The sequence below is a fragment of the Martes martes genome (genome assembly GCF_963455335.1).
Source record: "Martes martes genome assembly, chromosome: 3".
NCBI classification, from domain to species: Eukaryota; Metazoa; Chordata; class Mammalia; order Carnivora; family Mustelidae; genus Martes; species Martes martes.
In genome coordinates, this window is record NC_137890.1 from 115,767,436 (window position 1) to 115,784,472 (window position 17,037).

The 17,037-nt window shown below is 35.9% G+C and overlaps 1 protein-coding gene across 1 annotated transcript in view; it reads right to left on the bottom strand.

The window, feature by feature from the left end:
- LOC308340515 (integrin alpha-V) overlaps positions 1 to 17,037 on the bottom strand; it is a 104,223-nt gene that overhangs the window by 24,169 nt on the left and 63,017 nt on the right. The window contains exons 12-17 of the mRNA XM_080799748.1: positions 16,449 to 16,651; positions 11,375 to 11,566; positions 9,161 to 9,206; positions 7,673 to 7,780; positions 5,703 to 5,761; positions 3,994 to 4,148 (exon numbers count right to left, since the gene is read on the bottom strand). Of these exons, the coding sequence (XP_080655874.1) occupies positions 3,994 to 4,148; positions 5,703 to 5,761; positions 7,673 to 7,780; positions 9,161 to 9,206; positions 11,375 to 11,566; positions 16,449 to 16,651 (763 nt within the window). The remainder of the gene's footprint in view (positions 1 to 3,993; positions 4,149 to 5,702; positions 5,762 to 7,672; positions 7,781 to 9,160; positions 9,207 to 11,374; positions 11,567 to 16,448; positions 16,652 to 17,037) is intronic.

The window sequence follows — 17,037 nt, forward strand, 5'->3', positions numbered from 1 at the left end:
TTTATCTCTTTTTCTCAGCTTCTTTACTCTCCATCCATTTTGTCTTCTATGTCACTAAGTCTCTCTTCTGCCTCATTTATCCTAGTAGTTAGAGCCTCCATTTTTTATTGCATCTCAGTGGCCTTTTTATTTCAACTTGATTACATTTTAGTTATATTATTTCTCCAGAAAGGGATTCTCTAGTATTTTCTATGCTTTCTTCAAGCCCAGCTAATATCTTTATAATTGGTATTCTGAACTCTAGGTCCGACATCTTACTTATATCCACACTGATTAGGTCTCTGGCAGTCAGTACTCTCTCGTTCTCTTTTCTTGAGGTGGGTTTTCCTTCTCGTCATTCTGTCCAGAGAAGAATAGATGAACAGAAGAACAATATACTAAAATGGCAACAACAATCCCAGAGAAAAATATACTAAATGAGACCCAAAACTGGAAAAAAAATTTTTTTTAAATTGAGAAAGAGAAAATATAAACAGACAGGTGAACAAAACAGAGCAAAACACTGGATCCTATATGTATTTTGGTCTGTTTGTTAGAAAACTAGATCCCAAAACTGTGAAGAGAGAAAAACTTGTATATACACAAAAGTAAAATTAAATACCGTGGCTAGAATGTAAATGTAAAAATGAAAATTAAAAAAGACTTAAAAATGAAAATCTTGCCATTTGCAACGACATAGATGGAACTAAGGGTGTTATGTTAAGCAAAATAAGTCAATCAGAGAAAGACAATTATATGATCTCACTGATATGAGGAATTTGAGAAATAAGACAGAGGATCATAGGGGAAGGGAGGGAAAAATGAAACAAGATGAAACCAGAGATGGAGACAAACCATAAGAGACTTAATCTCAGGAAACAATCTGAAAGTTGCTAGAAGGGAGGTGGGTGGGAGGGATGAGATGGCTGGGTGATGGACACTGGGGAGGTATGTGGTATGGCGGGTACTATAAATTGTGTAAGACTGCTGAATCACACACCTGTACCTGTGAAACAAATAATATATTATATGTTAAAAAAAAAAAGTTGATAAAGTAAGAAACTGGTTGAAAAGGAAAGAGGAAAAAAATCTGACATGGAAAGACTACAACATCATGAGAAAAAAAACATGAATTCTATATACTCTTTTCCCCTAGCGCTGGAGTTTTGCAGTTCTATGTGATCTGTGTAAACTTGGTCTTAGCTGGATGTTTTGCTGATCTTCTGGGGGAGGGACCTGTTACTCTGATTCTCAAAGTGCCTTTGCCTGGGTCAGAATTGCACCGCCCTTGCCAGGGGACCAGGCTAGGTAAATGGCTCTAGGTTGCTCTATGTGGCTTTAGTTCCCTAAAGGTTTTCCACATCACTTTAGAGGATGAAAATGAAAGTGCAGCTTCCCAATCTCTGCCCCAGAGCTGAAAGCTTGTACTCCCAACTACTCAGTGTGCCCTCTGGGAAAAGTAGGCAATCACTCCTATCTCCCTGGTCTCTGTCCACACTCCGTGCTTACCTAGCCTGTGACTGAGCATTTCTATCTAAGGTATGTGACTGTCTGGAGTCTCCAAACCCTGCAGACTCCTGTGGCACCCAGCTGCACCACTCCTCCTGCTCCTCCCAAAGGAGGGAGGGTGATTTTGCTGGGGTTCTGCTGCTTGCTGGGCCCCTGCTCAGAGAGTGGTTGCCTAACCCTGCTGTGGTTCACGGTTTATGGCAGCCCCATAACCCCACTTCTGGGCATGATGATTGCAGCCAGCTGCCCTCCTCTGACACCCGGGAAGTCTGCTACATGCAGGCACCCGTGGTACTCCCGTGACTCCAGGGATCCAGAGGATTCCACCAAGGATGTTCCACCTAGGATTCCACCCTGCTTCGCCACCTGAGCTCCTTTAAGGTAGTGACGTCCCTCACTGGAGCAGACTTTTAAAAGTTCTAATTTGGGGCTCCACTGCTGTGTCACTTACCGCTGCTGGTTTACAGAGGTTCCACCACCATCCCCCGACCCATTTCATCTTCCCATATAGCGCCTTGGAATCACTTCTCTGCACTTCCTACTTTGCAGAAAGTGATTGCTTTTCTACTTATAGAGTTGCAACTATTCTTTTGTTAGATCTCTGGTTGAGTTCACACGTATTCAGAATGATTTGATAGCTAGCTAACTGAATTCCTGGGACCAGCCAAAATTCAGGTCTCCTACTCCTCCCATCCTGGAAAACCTCTACCTTGAAGCTTGTTTAAATCATGAAGAGTTATTTAATTTAGTCAAAAGCTTTTCCTATATTTAAGACATTCATGTTTTTCTTCAGTCTATTCATGTGTTAAGTTATATTTCTATATTTTTAAGCTAACTCACCCTAGAACAAATCAAAATAGGTCTATTTATGTTATCTTTTCTTAGAAACAGCTAGGATTTAGTTTGCTTATATTTAATTTAGTAATTTTATATCTGTGTCTGTCTGAAACACTGGCATGAAATTCTTGCTGGGACTATCCTCCACAATGATACATTCTGGGTATCAATTATACTAACTTCATAGAATTAAGTTGGATGTACTTTCTATTCTTCTATTCCTTCAAAGAGCTTAATATTGGAATGTCTTGTTCTTCTTGGTTTGGTAGATATCACCTATAAAACCATTTGGGATTTGTGTTTCCTTTGTGTAAAGATTTTTAACTGTCAACTCAATTTTTAAAATGATTTATAAGGTTAATGGATTATTCAGGTTTTCTATTTCTTCTTTTGGCAGTTGTGTTATGATTTTCTAAGAATATCCTTGTTTTGTCTAAGTTTTTCTATGTCTTAACACAAGGTTATTATAATATTCTATTACTGTAAACTCTTCTTTACCTGTAGCTATGTCCCTTTTTAATTCCTTATTCTGTGGAGTTAAATTTTTTTGGTTTTGTTTTCCCTCAATTTTTTCTTGATCAATATTTCATTTAAGTTAAATAGCATTTAAGGCTATACATTTACTTTATTTTCTGCTTCTGTGACATCCCACACATTTTGATAAGCAGAATTTTCACTATGATTCATTTCTTTTCTTTTTTTAAGATTTTATTTATTTATTTGACAGAGAGAAAGAGATCACAAGTAGACCAAGAGGCAGGCAGAGGCAGAGGGAGGAAGCAGGCCCCTGCTGAGCAGAGAGCCAATGCAGGACTCAATCCCAGGACCCTGAGATCATGACCCGAGCCAAAGGCAGAGCTTAACCCACTGAGCTACCCAAGCACCTCATTATGATTCATTTCTAAGTAAATTTCCATAATGATCTTTTTGATCTTTAAGTTATTTAAAATCATAATTCCCAATTCCCATTTATCTTTTGTTATTGCTTTCTAAAAACTGTACCATGATCAAACAGTGTATTTCTATGATTCCAACTTTTTGAAATTTGTTTAGACTTCCTTTGTGACCTATATATGGTCAATTTTTATATTCTATATAGGTCTGTTAAATTGAGGTTGTTAATTATGTTGTCTTCCAAATCTTCACTGATGCTTTTATATTCTTTTTAAAAGTTTTATTCTTTCTTTAAACATTTTATAAAAATTCGTATTTTGCAACTGGTAATTCCAACACCTCAAGCCTTTGCAGGTTTAAAATTTGTTTCATCTGGGGCAATTACTGCTCATCCTTTCCCCAGCCACTCCGGCTCACATATTCACATACAACAGGTCAAATTTTGCCAATGTAGTTTTTTAACTGCGTGCTTATTTTTTTGGACCCTGGAGATTTCTTTTATGTTTTGAGAATCTAGTGATATTTAAGAAATATGTTTGTTATAATTTATTCAGCAGCATGACTGTGGAACAGTCATTTGGAATATCCAGTTTGCCAGCAGCAAAAATCCATTACTCAGGCTTGATACTTTAAAAAGCCAAATTTTCTCAAGTGTATTTTTCGGTGTTTCCTTTTTGATTTAATACCAAAAACTTTATACAAAGTGAAAATCATTTAGATTTAAAAAAAAATAGTAAAAAGTAAAAGATAACGAAGCAGAAAAGTATCTCTTACCCGCAGGTATGCTATTAGCTCCTCACACTGCATCTGTCCCCCCCTTGAAATGGTCATGTTCTTAGAGTGACCTGGCGACCGGTTATGGAGAAATAGAGCTCGTCGAATTGCTCCTTTTTGCTTGAGCTTATCCAAAAGAAGCTCCACCTGGAAGTCTATACAAACCAAAGGATTTATAACTAACATAATCTTTACGGACACTTATCTGTCCTAGATACCTAGAGTTGTCATGTAAACGAGATATTTATTTCTTAAGAAGTAATTTCCCTGTAATTCACTAAAAATGTCATACAATGTAGTGAGACTACAACACGTTAATTCTGAACAAATATTTAAGAGTAATCAATCCAATGACCCCCAAAGTCATGCCATATATTAATCCAGATAACAGATAATGATAGTAGTAAAATAACTATCAGATGAAAAGGAAACTTTTTTCTTTTAATTTAAGCTGAGAGGAAGAAGTTCAGAGCATGAAACGTATGTGAACTGAGACTTCCACCATTAATGCGAGTAGCAGCAATTTCTTGCCAACTGCGATTAAGAAATATTTAGTAATATGTACTGGTACCATTTCATAACACAATATGATGAATACACAGTTTCCATCACCTGCAACTACTACTTCTAATGAAGCTGCCATAGCAGATTGTCAGACAAACATGTCCCTCACGAAGCAGGTAGCCAAAGTTGACTGATCAAGAACAATCTTAAAACGAATGTACAACCAAGAGTCTGAAGCACAGCTTTTATTAGGGTGACTTCCTGCTAAGATTTAGTTCTTTTTTAAATAGTTTCTTCAAAGTGGAGAGTGCAGACCTTGAAAACCAACTTTCTAAGTTTCTCTAAATGTTGAACTTCAAGTCAAATTGGGTGAGAACACAGGTTACCTTGCTTCCAGTTCTGTTCCACCCACCCACACTGCCTTCCCTGTGTTTCTCAAACACACTAACCATACTCCTATCTCAGGCCTCTTGAAACTGCCATTTCCCCTGTGCAAAATACTCCTCCAGATATCCCCTTGCTCCTTCATTTCCTTCAGGTCTCTACTAAAAGCCATCTTCCAGAGATACCTTGCCTTGCTCCTATATGTGAATATTCATGCACAACCACGTATCCCAAAGATTCAGTCCTCTTTCCCTGCTTTATTGTTACTTCTCAGCACTGTCACTAACATAATGACAGATCTTGGCAACAATCACTTAGTTCTCCTACCTTGCTTTCTGGACCACATAAACCATTTTTTGGAAAGGAAAAGTCGGGTTAGGAGTTTGCCATATGGGTTAAATTTAGTGGCCCAGACTACTTCTTCCACCATTTCTAAAGCACCCTCACTCCCGAGACTGCTGGTGGCTTCTCTAAGACATAAAATAGCAACTCTCCTGTACATCATCTATCTATAAATAATGATACCCTTTCCCCTAGAGTTCATTTATCTCTCGTTGGTAATTGTTTTACTCTCTGAAGTCCATATTTACCATTCAGTGGCTACTTTGTTCACAATGTCAATAAATAAATATGTATTCTATCTGAACTAATTTAAAAGTCAACAAGGTAATTATGATGCAATGTTAAGTGTCTTTAACCATAAAAAGTCAAACAAAGAACAACAATAACAGGTACTTGTGCTATCTATTCAAATATCTTAAAATATTTTCTGAGTGCTATAGATGTAGAATCATTATATAATTTTTCCGTAGAACACTTACTAAGTTTCGTGGGAAGTGCTCCTTTGCCATCTGCCTTTAAGCAGAACTTGACATTAAAACTGTAGAAAAATAAAAATATATACAAATCCCATAATCCAATTTAGACATATTTTTTAATATCATCCCCAAATATCACATTTCTAATACACAGTTTATATATATATATATAGTAAAGCCTTTTATATCTTGCCTCATGTTTTAATATTATTCCCGAAACATGAAACTACACAGAATAACCTAACTCATGCTTCAGTCATTTAAGCACATTTACTTTCATGGTACCTTGATGGAAAAAAAAAGAAAAAGAAGAAAAAGAAATGAATCTCCTAACTTTCTCTCATATTTAGAGACATATTGATAAACCCCAATGAGGGAAATGACTGACCAGATTTAAAATAACATCTCACTTACTAAAAAGTCCTACCAAAGCTTCCTTTAATTAGAAAGCTCCTATAGAACAGTGCCTTTCACGATTTACTAATGGGTCACGAATAGGTTTATTAATGGGTCATGAAATTAGTTTAATAGGATGGGTTAGCCACCATCTTAAAAAAATAAATCAAATAAATAAAACTGAAGGATAAGATTACATGGAACTTTTGTTTTAATTACATACATGTCTTTGGTGGATTATGATACAAAATATATTTCATACTATGTGCCATAATCAAAAACATATGAAAGCTACTGCTTAGTGTGTTCAAAGCCTTTGGATTATTTGCATAATTTAAAATTTATTATTAGCAACTTTATAGGGGCATGCAGGGTAAGTGAAGGGAAGAAAGACAGTAAAACTTAAAAAGCCAAAATCTGAAAACAACTTCACTGCTAATCAATGTAAATTAAGACAAAATGTTACCAAATTTTTAATGCAATCCAATGAAAGAAATAAAATTTTGAAAAATGTTTTTAATGAGTGTAATAATTCAAAAACAAAATCAGGAAAAATATTTTTTTCATTAGCTCTTCTGAAGTAAAATTTTCTCAGCTTCCAATCATTCTACCCTGCATTTGTCAGAAGTTCTCTGATTTTTCTGTGTAACGAAGGAACACAAGGAACAGTGTCCTCCAAAGTAGGGTACTCATGGTAATTTTAGTAGTAAATGGGTCAAGATTTTTCTTAATTTAATACTTATTTTGACATGTATGAGAAAGGTACTGGGTTTTTCGATCTTATTTTCGAACATTTTTAAGTAAAACACGAATCAATTTAAAGAAAAAAAAAAGTTTTAGAGATGCCTGGGTGGCTTAGTCAGTTAAGCGTCCAACCCTTTATCTCAGCTCAGGTCTTGATATCAGGGTCATGAGTATAAGCCCCACGCTGGGCTCCATGCAGGGCATAGAGGTTACTTAAAAAAAAAAAAAAAAAAAGCTTAAAAAATTATAAATACAGGTAGAATGAAAATACAGCAAAAATCATATAACGTAGCAAAAAACAGCATACAAATAAAGGAGACTTGAGAAACACTGGGCTAGAGAAGAATTCAGACATTAAACTTACCAAAAAAATTAGTTTTCTTTAGAAACTAGTAAGGGAACAAGTAGAAGAACAAGTACATTATACTAGTAATATATTACTTATAAAAAAGATTTAATATATATATTTTTCATACAACTATTTGCAGATATTAAATCTGGAAAAGATCATATCTTTTGAAAATTAAAATGTTCATGGGCCTGTTTAAAAGTATATATAAATCAGTTCTGCAATCTTACTAGCTTTTTCTCCTTTTTGAATATATTGATTGAGCATGCATCATTTATTTAAAATGAAGTTCATACTAGTTTGTGCCGTATTTCTAGAGCCTTCTACATATCTCCTTTGAAACAATATTTCCATAATTCAATCTATGAAAAGAGAGTATACTCACAGAAACTGTGTAAGCAATATTTTAGCTTATTTTCAATTGTTTTCACAATGACTACACAAATAATCACAATAATAACTATTATGAAACTAATGCCCTTACCATGAAACTTTGAGATCTGTCCCAGGCAGTGGGCAGGTTTTATTATCTTGATTTAAAATGCTAGGGTATACTTCAAGGCCAGCATTTACAGTTATAACTGGTCTGGCCCTGGTTAAAAAAAAAAAAAGAAAAAGAAAGTTATTTGAAATGTTAGACTGACCTAAGCATTTTAGGTTTACATTCACAGTATATATAAGTGCAATGTTTATTAAAGCACTGTTTATAATAGCAAAAAGAGTAAAACAACCTAAACACAGAACAACAAACTATTCCAGTTTGCCAGAGACAGTGCTGATTTTAGCACTGAAAGTCCCATGACCTGATAAACCCCTCAGTTCCAGGCAAAGAGGTACAACTGGCCAACCTATCTGATCTGAGTCCACCACAGCAGAATGGTTAAAACATCATGGGGCATCTATCTAATGCAACGCAATATAGTAGAGGAAATGAGCGACATAAATCCATCTATGTGGATATGAGACGATTTCTAAGATATATCCAAGATACAACTTTTATATGAGAGAGAGAAAAAACCCCACGATGTACAAAAGATGCATGCAAACACACACAGACACACACCCACAATTTTTTAATGCGCAGAATATTTCTGGTAGGGTATACTTATAAACTAGTAACTGACATGAGATAAAGTATGTTTTTTTGTCTATACCCTTTCTGTACTATGTGAGCTTTTACTATGTGCATTATTAATTCTTTGATAATAATTTTAAAGCCTGAAATGATAAAATAAATAGTTTTCCAAAGTTCAGATGCACAGACTTAAACCCTGCATAAAAATCGGGTAGGCTCAAGTCAGAGTGCCAGTCTCAATCATGATAAATCCTGGAATCTATTATGAATACACAGGTGGCGCCAAGTTAGCCAACATAAGTTCCATTACATAGAATTAATGTTCATTATCCTGGCATATATAAACACATCCCATGGAAGTGTAAACACCTTAATCCACTTGGGATGCCACATGATAGCCTAAAGCATGGGGAATTGATTAAATATAGAGAATAACCGGGAACATGGATGAAGCTGAGAAATACAGGTTATATGGATTTATAGGTATTGCTCTAATAATAAAAATACTGATTTGGGGAGTCATTACATACTGCCCTTGTGGTCACAGAATGTTGTAGCATAAATATCAAGTTAATTTCTTGCCTCTTTAGAAGAAAATGTAAGCTCATATAAATTTTAAAGAGATTTAAAATGCAGGAGAATATGCTTTAATACAATTTAAAGAATAAAGAGGGAAAAATCTGAATGCTTTCCTAAATTAAAAAATCTACACCTTTCTCTACTTTGGGATTTCCTTATATAAATGCTACTTGCCTGCAGCAATACGACTAAAAAGAACAAACAAATTTTATCATTACTTGAAGAAAATTAAACTGAAATTCAAACACTGGACTTAACTATAAAATTGCCAAATAATTGAGAATATTCCTATATTACAGGATATGGAAACATGCTCACCTGTATAATACAGCTCTATCTACACCAAAAGCTCCTACAATTAAGTCTTAAAAGAGAGTAGAAAAACATGTAAATAACAATATTGTTTTTTTATTCACATACCGTTCTATAAAACTTTCAGTGCATACAATAAAGATTTACACATAGTTTCAAAACTATTCTTCATTAAGTGGTTGTCAGATAATATCTAAAAGGCGAAAACATATCAAAACTCTAAATAGGATATTATCAAATGGCAAACACTCATCATAAAACTAATCTTTCATCTGTGTAGATGAGTGTCTTTTTAATGGATACTTCTACAATAAGGAAATGCATATCACCCAAATACATATACCTCTCAGAAGAAAAAGTTTTATATGTGCCTGTGGATTTTACAATTTCACTATAAAATTCATTATAAATATAAATTTCATTATATATTTTTTCACTGTTTAAAAACAAAAACCAAAAAAGCATATTACATATATGTAGAATACTTAGAATAGTAGCAGATCGCATTCGAATTAACAAGAATAAAATGCATTAATTTCTAAATGCAGCTAGTAACAACAGGTTCACTATCACAAAAAAATGAAGAGCCCTATCTCACAGTATATCCAAGGTAAACCTGGGGAAACCTTTTCTAAGCAAAGAAATACATGAGAAACTATAAAGATCGGGAGATTGGATTACATAAAAATTAAGAACTTTTTTATGCACAAAACCCAAATGTGGCAAACTGAAAAATATATACATGTTAAGGAGTTAGAATCTTCAATATTGAAGGCACTGCCACAAACTTAAAAAAAAAAGGAAAAAGAAAAGAAAAAACTTCTTAATAAAAACAAAGCAAAAAAAAGTAAAAAGAAATTCATGAAAGCAAATATATACAAAATAAATAAAAATGCTTACCCTCCCTAATAATTAAAAATGATAAAGTAGAACAAAGTAACATTTTCCACCTATCATATGGTTTAAAGTTATTTTAAAAGAAAAAACAGATGACCCTCAGTGTAGGCACAAATGTGGGGAAATGATCACTCACTCTGGTGAGTGCTTAAAAAAAGTAAAACCTTTTGGAGGGAGTGGATTTTATTTGACAATATGTTTCAATAGACTTCTTAAAAAGTGCCTATCTTTGACACAGCAATTCTAGAATTTTGTCCTAAGGAAGTAATGCCCTGGAATTACATGCAAGGATATAAATGCCCAAACATAAAGTTAAATAAGATATGATGCTGACATCTGACAGAATGGGAAACATAAAATTCATGTTTAGAAGAGTAATTAATAATACAGGGAAACATTCCTGATTTTAAGTGAATAAAATATGCTATTAACAGTGTGTAAAGCATACTTCCATTTTGTTAAAAAACTGTATGAATGCATTGGAAAAAATGACTGAATATATGCTTTTCTGTATTTTCTAAAAGTTCTACAATAAATATATTGCATTAACAACCAAAAAATCTCCTGAAATAACATTAACAGGTAAAAATCAACTTCCTATCCTACTTCTAAAAGCATGTCAACACACCTGTATATTGGGCTCATAGGAACTGTTTCAACAATAAAGGTAACCAATTTTTCTGCATTATTATTTCATTTAAATATGATCCATTATGATCCAGATCCATTATAATACTCCGAAGTATGTAAGAGCTAGAGAAAGGCCTCCCTTCCTGCTCAGGTTCAAACCAACAGGCAAATCTCAGGCGAATCACTTTTTTTCAGTCTCTTTTCTCATCCATAAAATGGTATAATAAGGAGATGAGCTAGCCTATATTCCTCACCAGCCTTACTGGGAGAATTAAATGAGATAATGTATTTTTTTTAAGTCAATGATTAGTCAAGTCATAAAAATGCTAGACCGTTAAAAACAAACAAACAAACAAACAAAAAAGACATTTAAAAAGTCAGAATGAACATTCAGCTTTTGTTTCTAGCTTCTACAACATTTTTCTCTGACATTTCATTACAGACTTCAGGACAACAACAAAAGATGAAACTTAAGAATATGTGTTTTATACTGGAAGCTCCCAGGACGTAGAGTTGTCTTTGCTTCATTCCCCCTTCAGTGATGAGAACAGTGCCTTCAGTCTAGCAGGGGTACGAACAACACTTGAAGTATGTAATGGAAAGGACTCATAACATAAATCAAGAGAGCAGTAACTAAAACTATTTCTATTAGGACTGAAAAACCTAAGAAACTCTGTATTTCTAGGAAAGCACCTGGATATCCATTCCTGTCTATATCCGTGGCTCCTTTCATGGAATAGCCAAAGCTCGGTGGCATGCTCCGGGCAGCCCACTTCCCTTCCAGGATTTGAGACGGTGCTGCATTCAAGCCTGTTAATCTTCCATTGAAAATATACACGATTCCTTTTTTATCTTCACCCCCATATGGTGCAGCAATTGCAATATCTATAGGGGAAAAAAGAGGGGAGGGGAGATTTGGAGAGAAGGAAGAAGAAGGAGAGGCAGGCAAGGACAGAGAGAAGACGTCTCAGTACTCATTATTTACAGGGTGAAGATCTTAATACAGATAGCTTCTGCTGTCCACACATACCACCACTTGCTTTTAGGCAAGGCCTACATTCGTACCTGTTTTGCTGATTGAAAGAAATCTGAAGAGGATTTGCTTTTACAAAGAAAAGCCAAAACAGCCTTCAGCGTTTGTTTTGCAATGAACCCTTCTGGAGGCTGTGCGTACCCTGAGTAGCAACAGTGGCACCCCTAAGCTCTTTCCCAGGAAATTACATCCAGCATCTCAGCATTAAACCACTATAGCACGGAACTGTGTGAACATCTGTACTTTATCTCAACTTTTTTTGCATTCCATTAGCAAGATGTGTCCTAAGGTATCACAAAAGCCTGAGAGAGGTTACTTTTCGGGTCTGGGAAATTTTCTGGGTCTGGAGAAGTTTCCATATAAATTAATGATAGTTGCTTCTTCACTTTACACCACTTCTGTTCATTAAAGTTTTTTTTTTTAAGATTTTTATTTATGTATTTGAGAGAGAGAGCACACATGAACAGGGCAGAGGGACAGAGAGAAGGTGAAGCAAACTTCGGCTGAGCAGGGAGCCATATCAGCACTTGATCCCATGACCCTGGGATCATAACCTGAGCTGAAGACAGACACTTAACCAACTGAGCCACCCAGGCACCCCTCTGCTTATAAAAGTTCTCTTAGGAAGGCTCTACACTTCTGGACAGTGGGGAGAACCTATATTCACACAACCCATGTATCACAATAAATACAGATTCAAAGCTCCATAGCATATTATTTATTCAAAAGCAACACTCTAATTTAAGGAGATTCAAGCAAAACTGTGTGGAAATGACACTAACTTGGAGTCAGATATTCTGGGTCTGACCTTGGATAAATCACTTAACTTTTCTGGACCTCAAAATACCTCATCCTTAAAATGGAAAGAAGGGGACATGTCAAAATGCTCATCTAAGGTTCATTCCAGCTCTCAAAATTCTACTTAATTTAGATGTACATGGACTTTGTTTTTCGAAGCAGAAGCAGTCTGGCTTGGAAATTTGGAAGTTATGATTTCATTTCAGTCTTGCTCAACTTGTATTAAGATAACGCAAACAAATTAGAAGCTTGAAATTCTTACTAAAAACAAAACAAAACAAAGCTAAGCAAATGGTCACTATGACCTTTTCTAACTCTGAGATGTATTATAAATACGTCCACTTCCCTGTCTCTGCTGGTACCATCCTAGATAAGCCATTCTCGTCCTTTCCTGGATCCTTAAAGTAACTGACTGGCTCCCGCTTCTGTTCTTGACCCTAAAATCCACTCTCCTCAAAACTGCCAAAGGTTAGCATCTTGTCACCTTCCTTCTGAAAATCCTTCAATTATTTCCAAAGCATTTAAACACGACCTGATTTGTCTATCCGTTGCTACCCACCTCCCCAGCCCCCAGCTCTATCCCTCCCTCACCCTTCCTATCAATCCTGGCCTTTTCCTCTGTTCCTTAAACATGCCAAGCTAGTTCCCATCTTTGGATTTACACTTGCTTCTTCCTCTGCCTTAACAGCTCTTGTTCCAAGGCTCTTCAAGCTTTGCTCCTTTTGTTTATCCAAATCACAGATGAAATGTCATCTTATCAGAAAGGTTTTTTCCCTGACAATGAACCCATGCACTCACCCCTCTCACTCACACTGTCTAGGCACCATCACACTAACCTGCTTTTTTGTTGTTGTTTGTTTTAACCCATAGCCTTTATCATTGTCTGAATTTCCCCATTATGTGTTTATTCTATGGCTTCCCCACAAAGCATAGCTTTCCTAAGAGCAAGGATGTGTCCATCCTGCCTGTGACAGCCCCTAGGTGACAGCCATTCCAAACTGCTTTAATTATATCTTAACATACACAAACTGCTTTCAGCCTCCTCCATGCTGCATCCTCTGACACATCAAAGACACCTTGATCTCTCATCTTTTATGTAAGACTATTATGCCCAGGAACATCTCAAATGCTGTGATGACTGCATTCTAATGTTTACTTGTTTACATAAAAGTTGCCCCTAGTGATGCTAAATTCCTTAAGGGCATGAATGAGCTCTGATTTATCCTCTCATTTTTAGCCCTTAGAACAGTGCATGGCCTACAGTAAACACCAACTAAGAGTTCTTTTTTTTTTTTTTAAGTAGTCTTTAAATTATGGAAGACTCTTTTTACCTTTCTTAAGTTTCAAAGGGAAGCATAACTTCTAACTTGACATATAATTAAGAATGTATTCATCAAAATGCAATTTCCCAAAAAAGAACTCCAGTGTTGAAAAATCATTTAATAAAAATTACCTTTCACTTTTCTAAAGTTCTCATTATTTCATACATTCTATTCATCTTCTCTCTTGGCTGACATCTGTTCAGTCTGGAAAGCCCTTCTTTTTTACTCAACTGATTTCTTCCTTTGATCATTTCAGTTTTTATTTTCTGTGTTTTCTCCCTCTTTCTGGAGGGGTACTGACAAAAACTGCACATTATTATAGAACACAACTTTACTGTTTTGTTTTCAGTATCCCTCTTGATGATACCGAGGGTTTTCTAGGGGGTGTCAGCAGAAAGAGAGGAACAGAAGAGGAATGGCATAACAAAGGGTTAATGTCCTCAGGTTTGAACAAAGATAAGATCCAGGTCATAACTAATAGCTCATTTTACATATATGAACTATACAGACATACAATCTGTAAGTATATATAAATACTTGCATAAATACAGCTCATATCATTCACAATCTACTACTTGGGACACTAAGACTCCAGGAGAAACTCGGGAAGAACAAAATCATTCTCTACAGTATCCATCTCTAGAAGTAAAATCTGTAAGTAAAATCTGTTTGTTAAATCTTTGTAAAACTTTAATATTTTTTATCTGTTGTTTATAATTGTTATATTCACAGATAATGCATTTTGATAAAAGTACAGAAAGCAGAATGAGATGTTGGCCAGATCATGATACTGAGGAAACTTTCTTTAAAGTGGCTGAAATACCCTTAAGACAAAGTGACAGCAAACATGCCTACGATCTCCCAGAGAACGCAGAGACGAAGGTCCTGCTATAGCAAAGAACTCATTACATTTATTCAGGATAGAACCTCAAATCTGGCCCTGTGTTTTCTCGGTAGTTTTATTATCAATAAGTGATAGCTTCATCTGTTCTATGCTGTTCTTTTCAAGTTCTATTTTAAACTTTACATCAGAGTTCCATTTGATTTATGTCCTCTTGGTAGTAAAGATGTTTAGGACTCTATTTAAGGAAGCAAGATGTCTCCGTGAGTAGTTCTCACTAACACTGAAAACATCTAGGGTTAATCTCAGAAATGACACTTCCAAACTATCTGAGAGGCAGGAGTGGAGTGGTCTTGAAGCCTAGAAAATGTTTTCTTTTCCACTACTACTTGGAAGACATGAGTCAACTGTATTTTTGAATTTTTCTTTTTTTTTTTTTTCATTTTTAAGGATTGTATTTATTTATTCCACAGAGAGAGACACAGCGAGAGAGGGAACACAAGCAGGGGGAGTGGGAGAGGGAGAAGCAGGCTTCCCGCTGAGCAGGGAGCCTGACATGGGGCTTGATCCCAGGACACTGGGATCATGACCTGAGCCGAAGGCAGCCACTTAACCGACCAAGCCACCCAGGCGCCCCAAATTTTTCTCTTTCAATTATAACTTTCTTTTAATTTTAAGGGGCTTATTCCTAAATATTATCGATTATTCAAAAAAACCAACCACTCAACTCTATTCTGTGATCTCCAGAGAGTTTTGTAATGTGTTTATTCTTTTTAAAATTTTGATAATTTGTAATTTAGCTTTTATTCTAAAATAAAAGCCAACTTTATTTTTAAAGATACCTATGGGTATTAATTACAGTATTAAATAGGAATATCATAAAACAGTGAGCTTATATTCTTTACTTGCCCCCACAAGGGGAGTTAAAACCACTTTCAGAATTTCTGAGACAGCCACAACAAAGTTATGGCTTTAAAAATATGAATGTCCAGGGCGCCTGGGTGGCTCAGTGGGTTAGGGCCTCTGCCTTCAGCTTGGGTCATGATCCCGGGATCCTGGGATTGAGCCCCGTGTTGGGCTCTCTGCTCGGCGGGGAGCCTGCTTCCCTCCTCTCTCTCTCTCTGCCTGCCTCTCTGCCTACTTGTGATCTCTGTCTGTCAAATGAATGAATAAAATCTTTAAAAAAAAATGAATGTCCATTCAAACCTTTGAGAGAGTCAATTACAGTAAACAGGGCCTTGACAATGTACCTGCGTGCATTTTTTACATTTGGCTCAGGTCATGATCTCAGGGTCCTAGGATCGAGCCCCGTGTCGGGCTCTCTGCTCAGCAGGGAGCCTGCTTCCTCCTCTCTCTCTGCCTGCCTCTTGGCCTACTTGTGATCTCTGTCTATCAAGTAAATAAATAAAATCTTTAAAAAAAAAAAAAAAGTTTCCTTTACATTTGTATCCAAATGGGACAGTAGAGGGCGCTGCTGCTAAGCAGGACAGAGAAAATCCCCACCTTACACTGGGCTCCCTCAGAAGGAAGATTTCCTTTCAGAAATTAACTACTGCAAAATTCTAACTTGAGGCTATATGAATAATAACTCATGAGAAACCTTTTTTTTTTTTAATCTTCTCTACTTTTTAACAAAAAAGAGCAACTGTTGTTTAATCTAGTGTGTCACTGTCAATCAAACGCTTCTTTCTAGGAAGATTTGCTGGTATGAACTTCAATAGATGAGGGTAGACACAAAATTAGGAACCCACTATTGCTGAACTTTGATCTTACCATTGAAGCCATCCTGGTCCAGATCTCCCAAAGGTGCTATGGCACTGCCAAACCTTGCAAAGATCTCAAACCCATTCAGTTTGGTTGTCTGGAAGTCACCTGAGGCTCTTTGCAGAGACACGGACACCTGCCCCACCTCTTGGAGTTTGCCATCAGAACCACGATCCATGAACAGCGGTGCTCCAATAAACACATCTGCATAACTAGAAGAACAGAATCTTCGTCACCAAAGCAAGATAAAATTCCATCTATTAACAATATTTTTTCTTATAAAACCCAATTTCCCTCTTTCTGTATCTCTAATAACCAAACTGAAGCATAGAACCATTTCAAATTCAAACCTTCCTCCAACTCCTATAAGGAACCATGAGTAATTCATAAAAATTACTTTATTCCTTCATAGCATAAAAGCTACTGAAAGTAATTATGAACAACATAGAAATTTTCTCATATTCATGATAAGGTTGTTTCAAACTGTTTCCTTAAATAGAAAGATTAGCAGGAAGGGGACAAAGAAACAGAAGAAAAAATGTTTAGTTTTAGTAAAGCACTCATAAACATGAGAGGAAAACTGTTCCTGGAAACATCT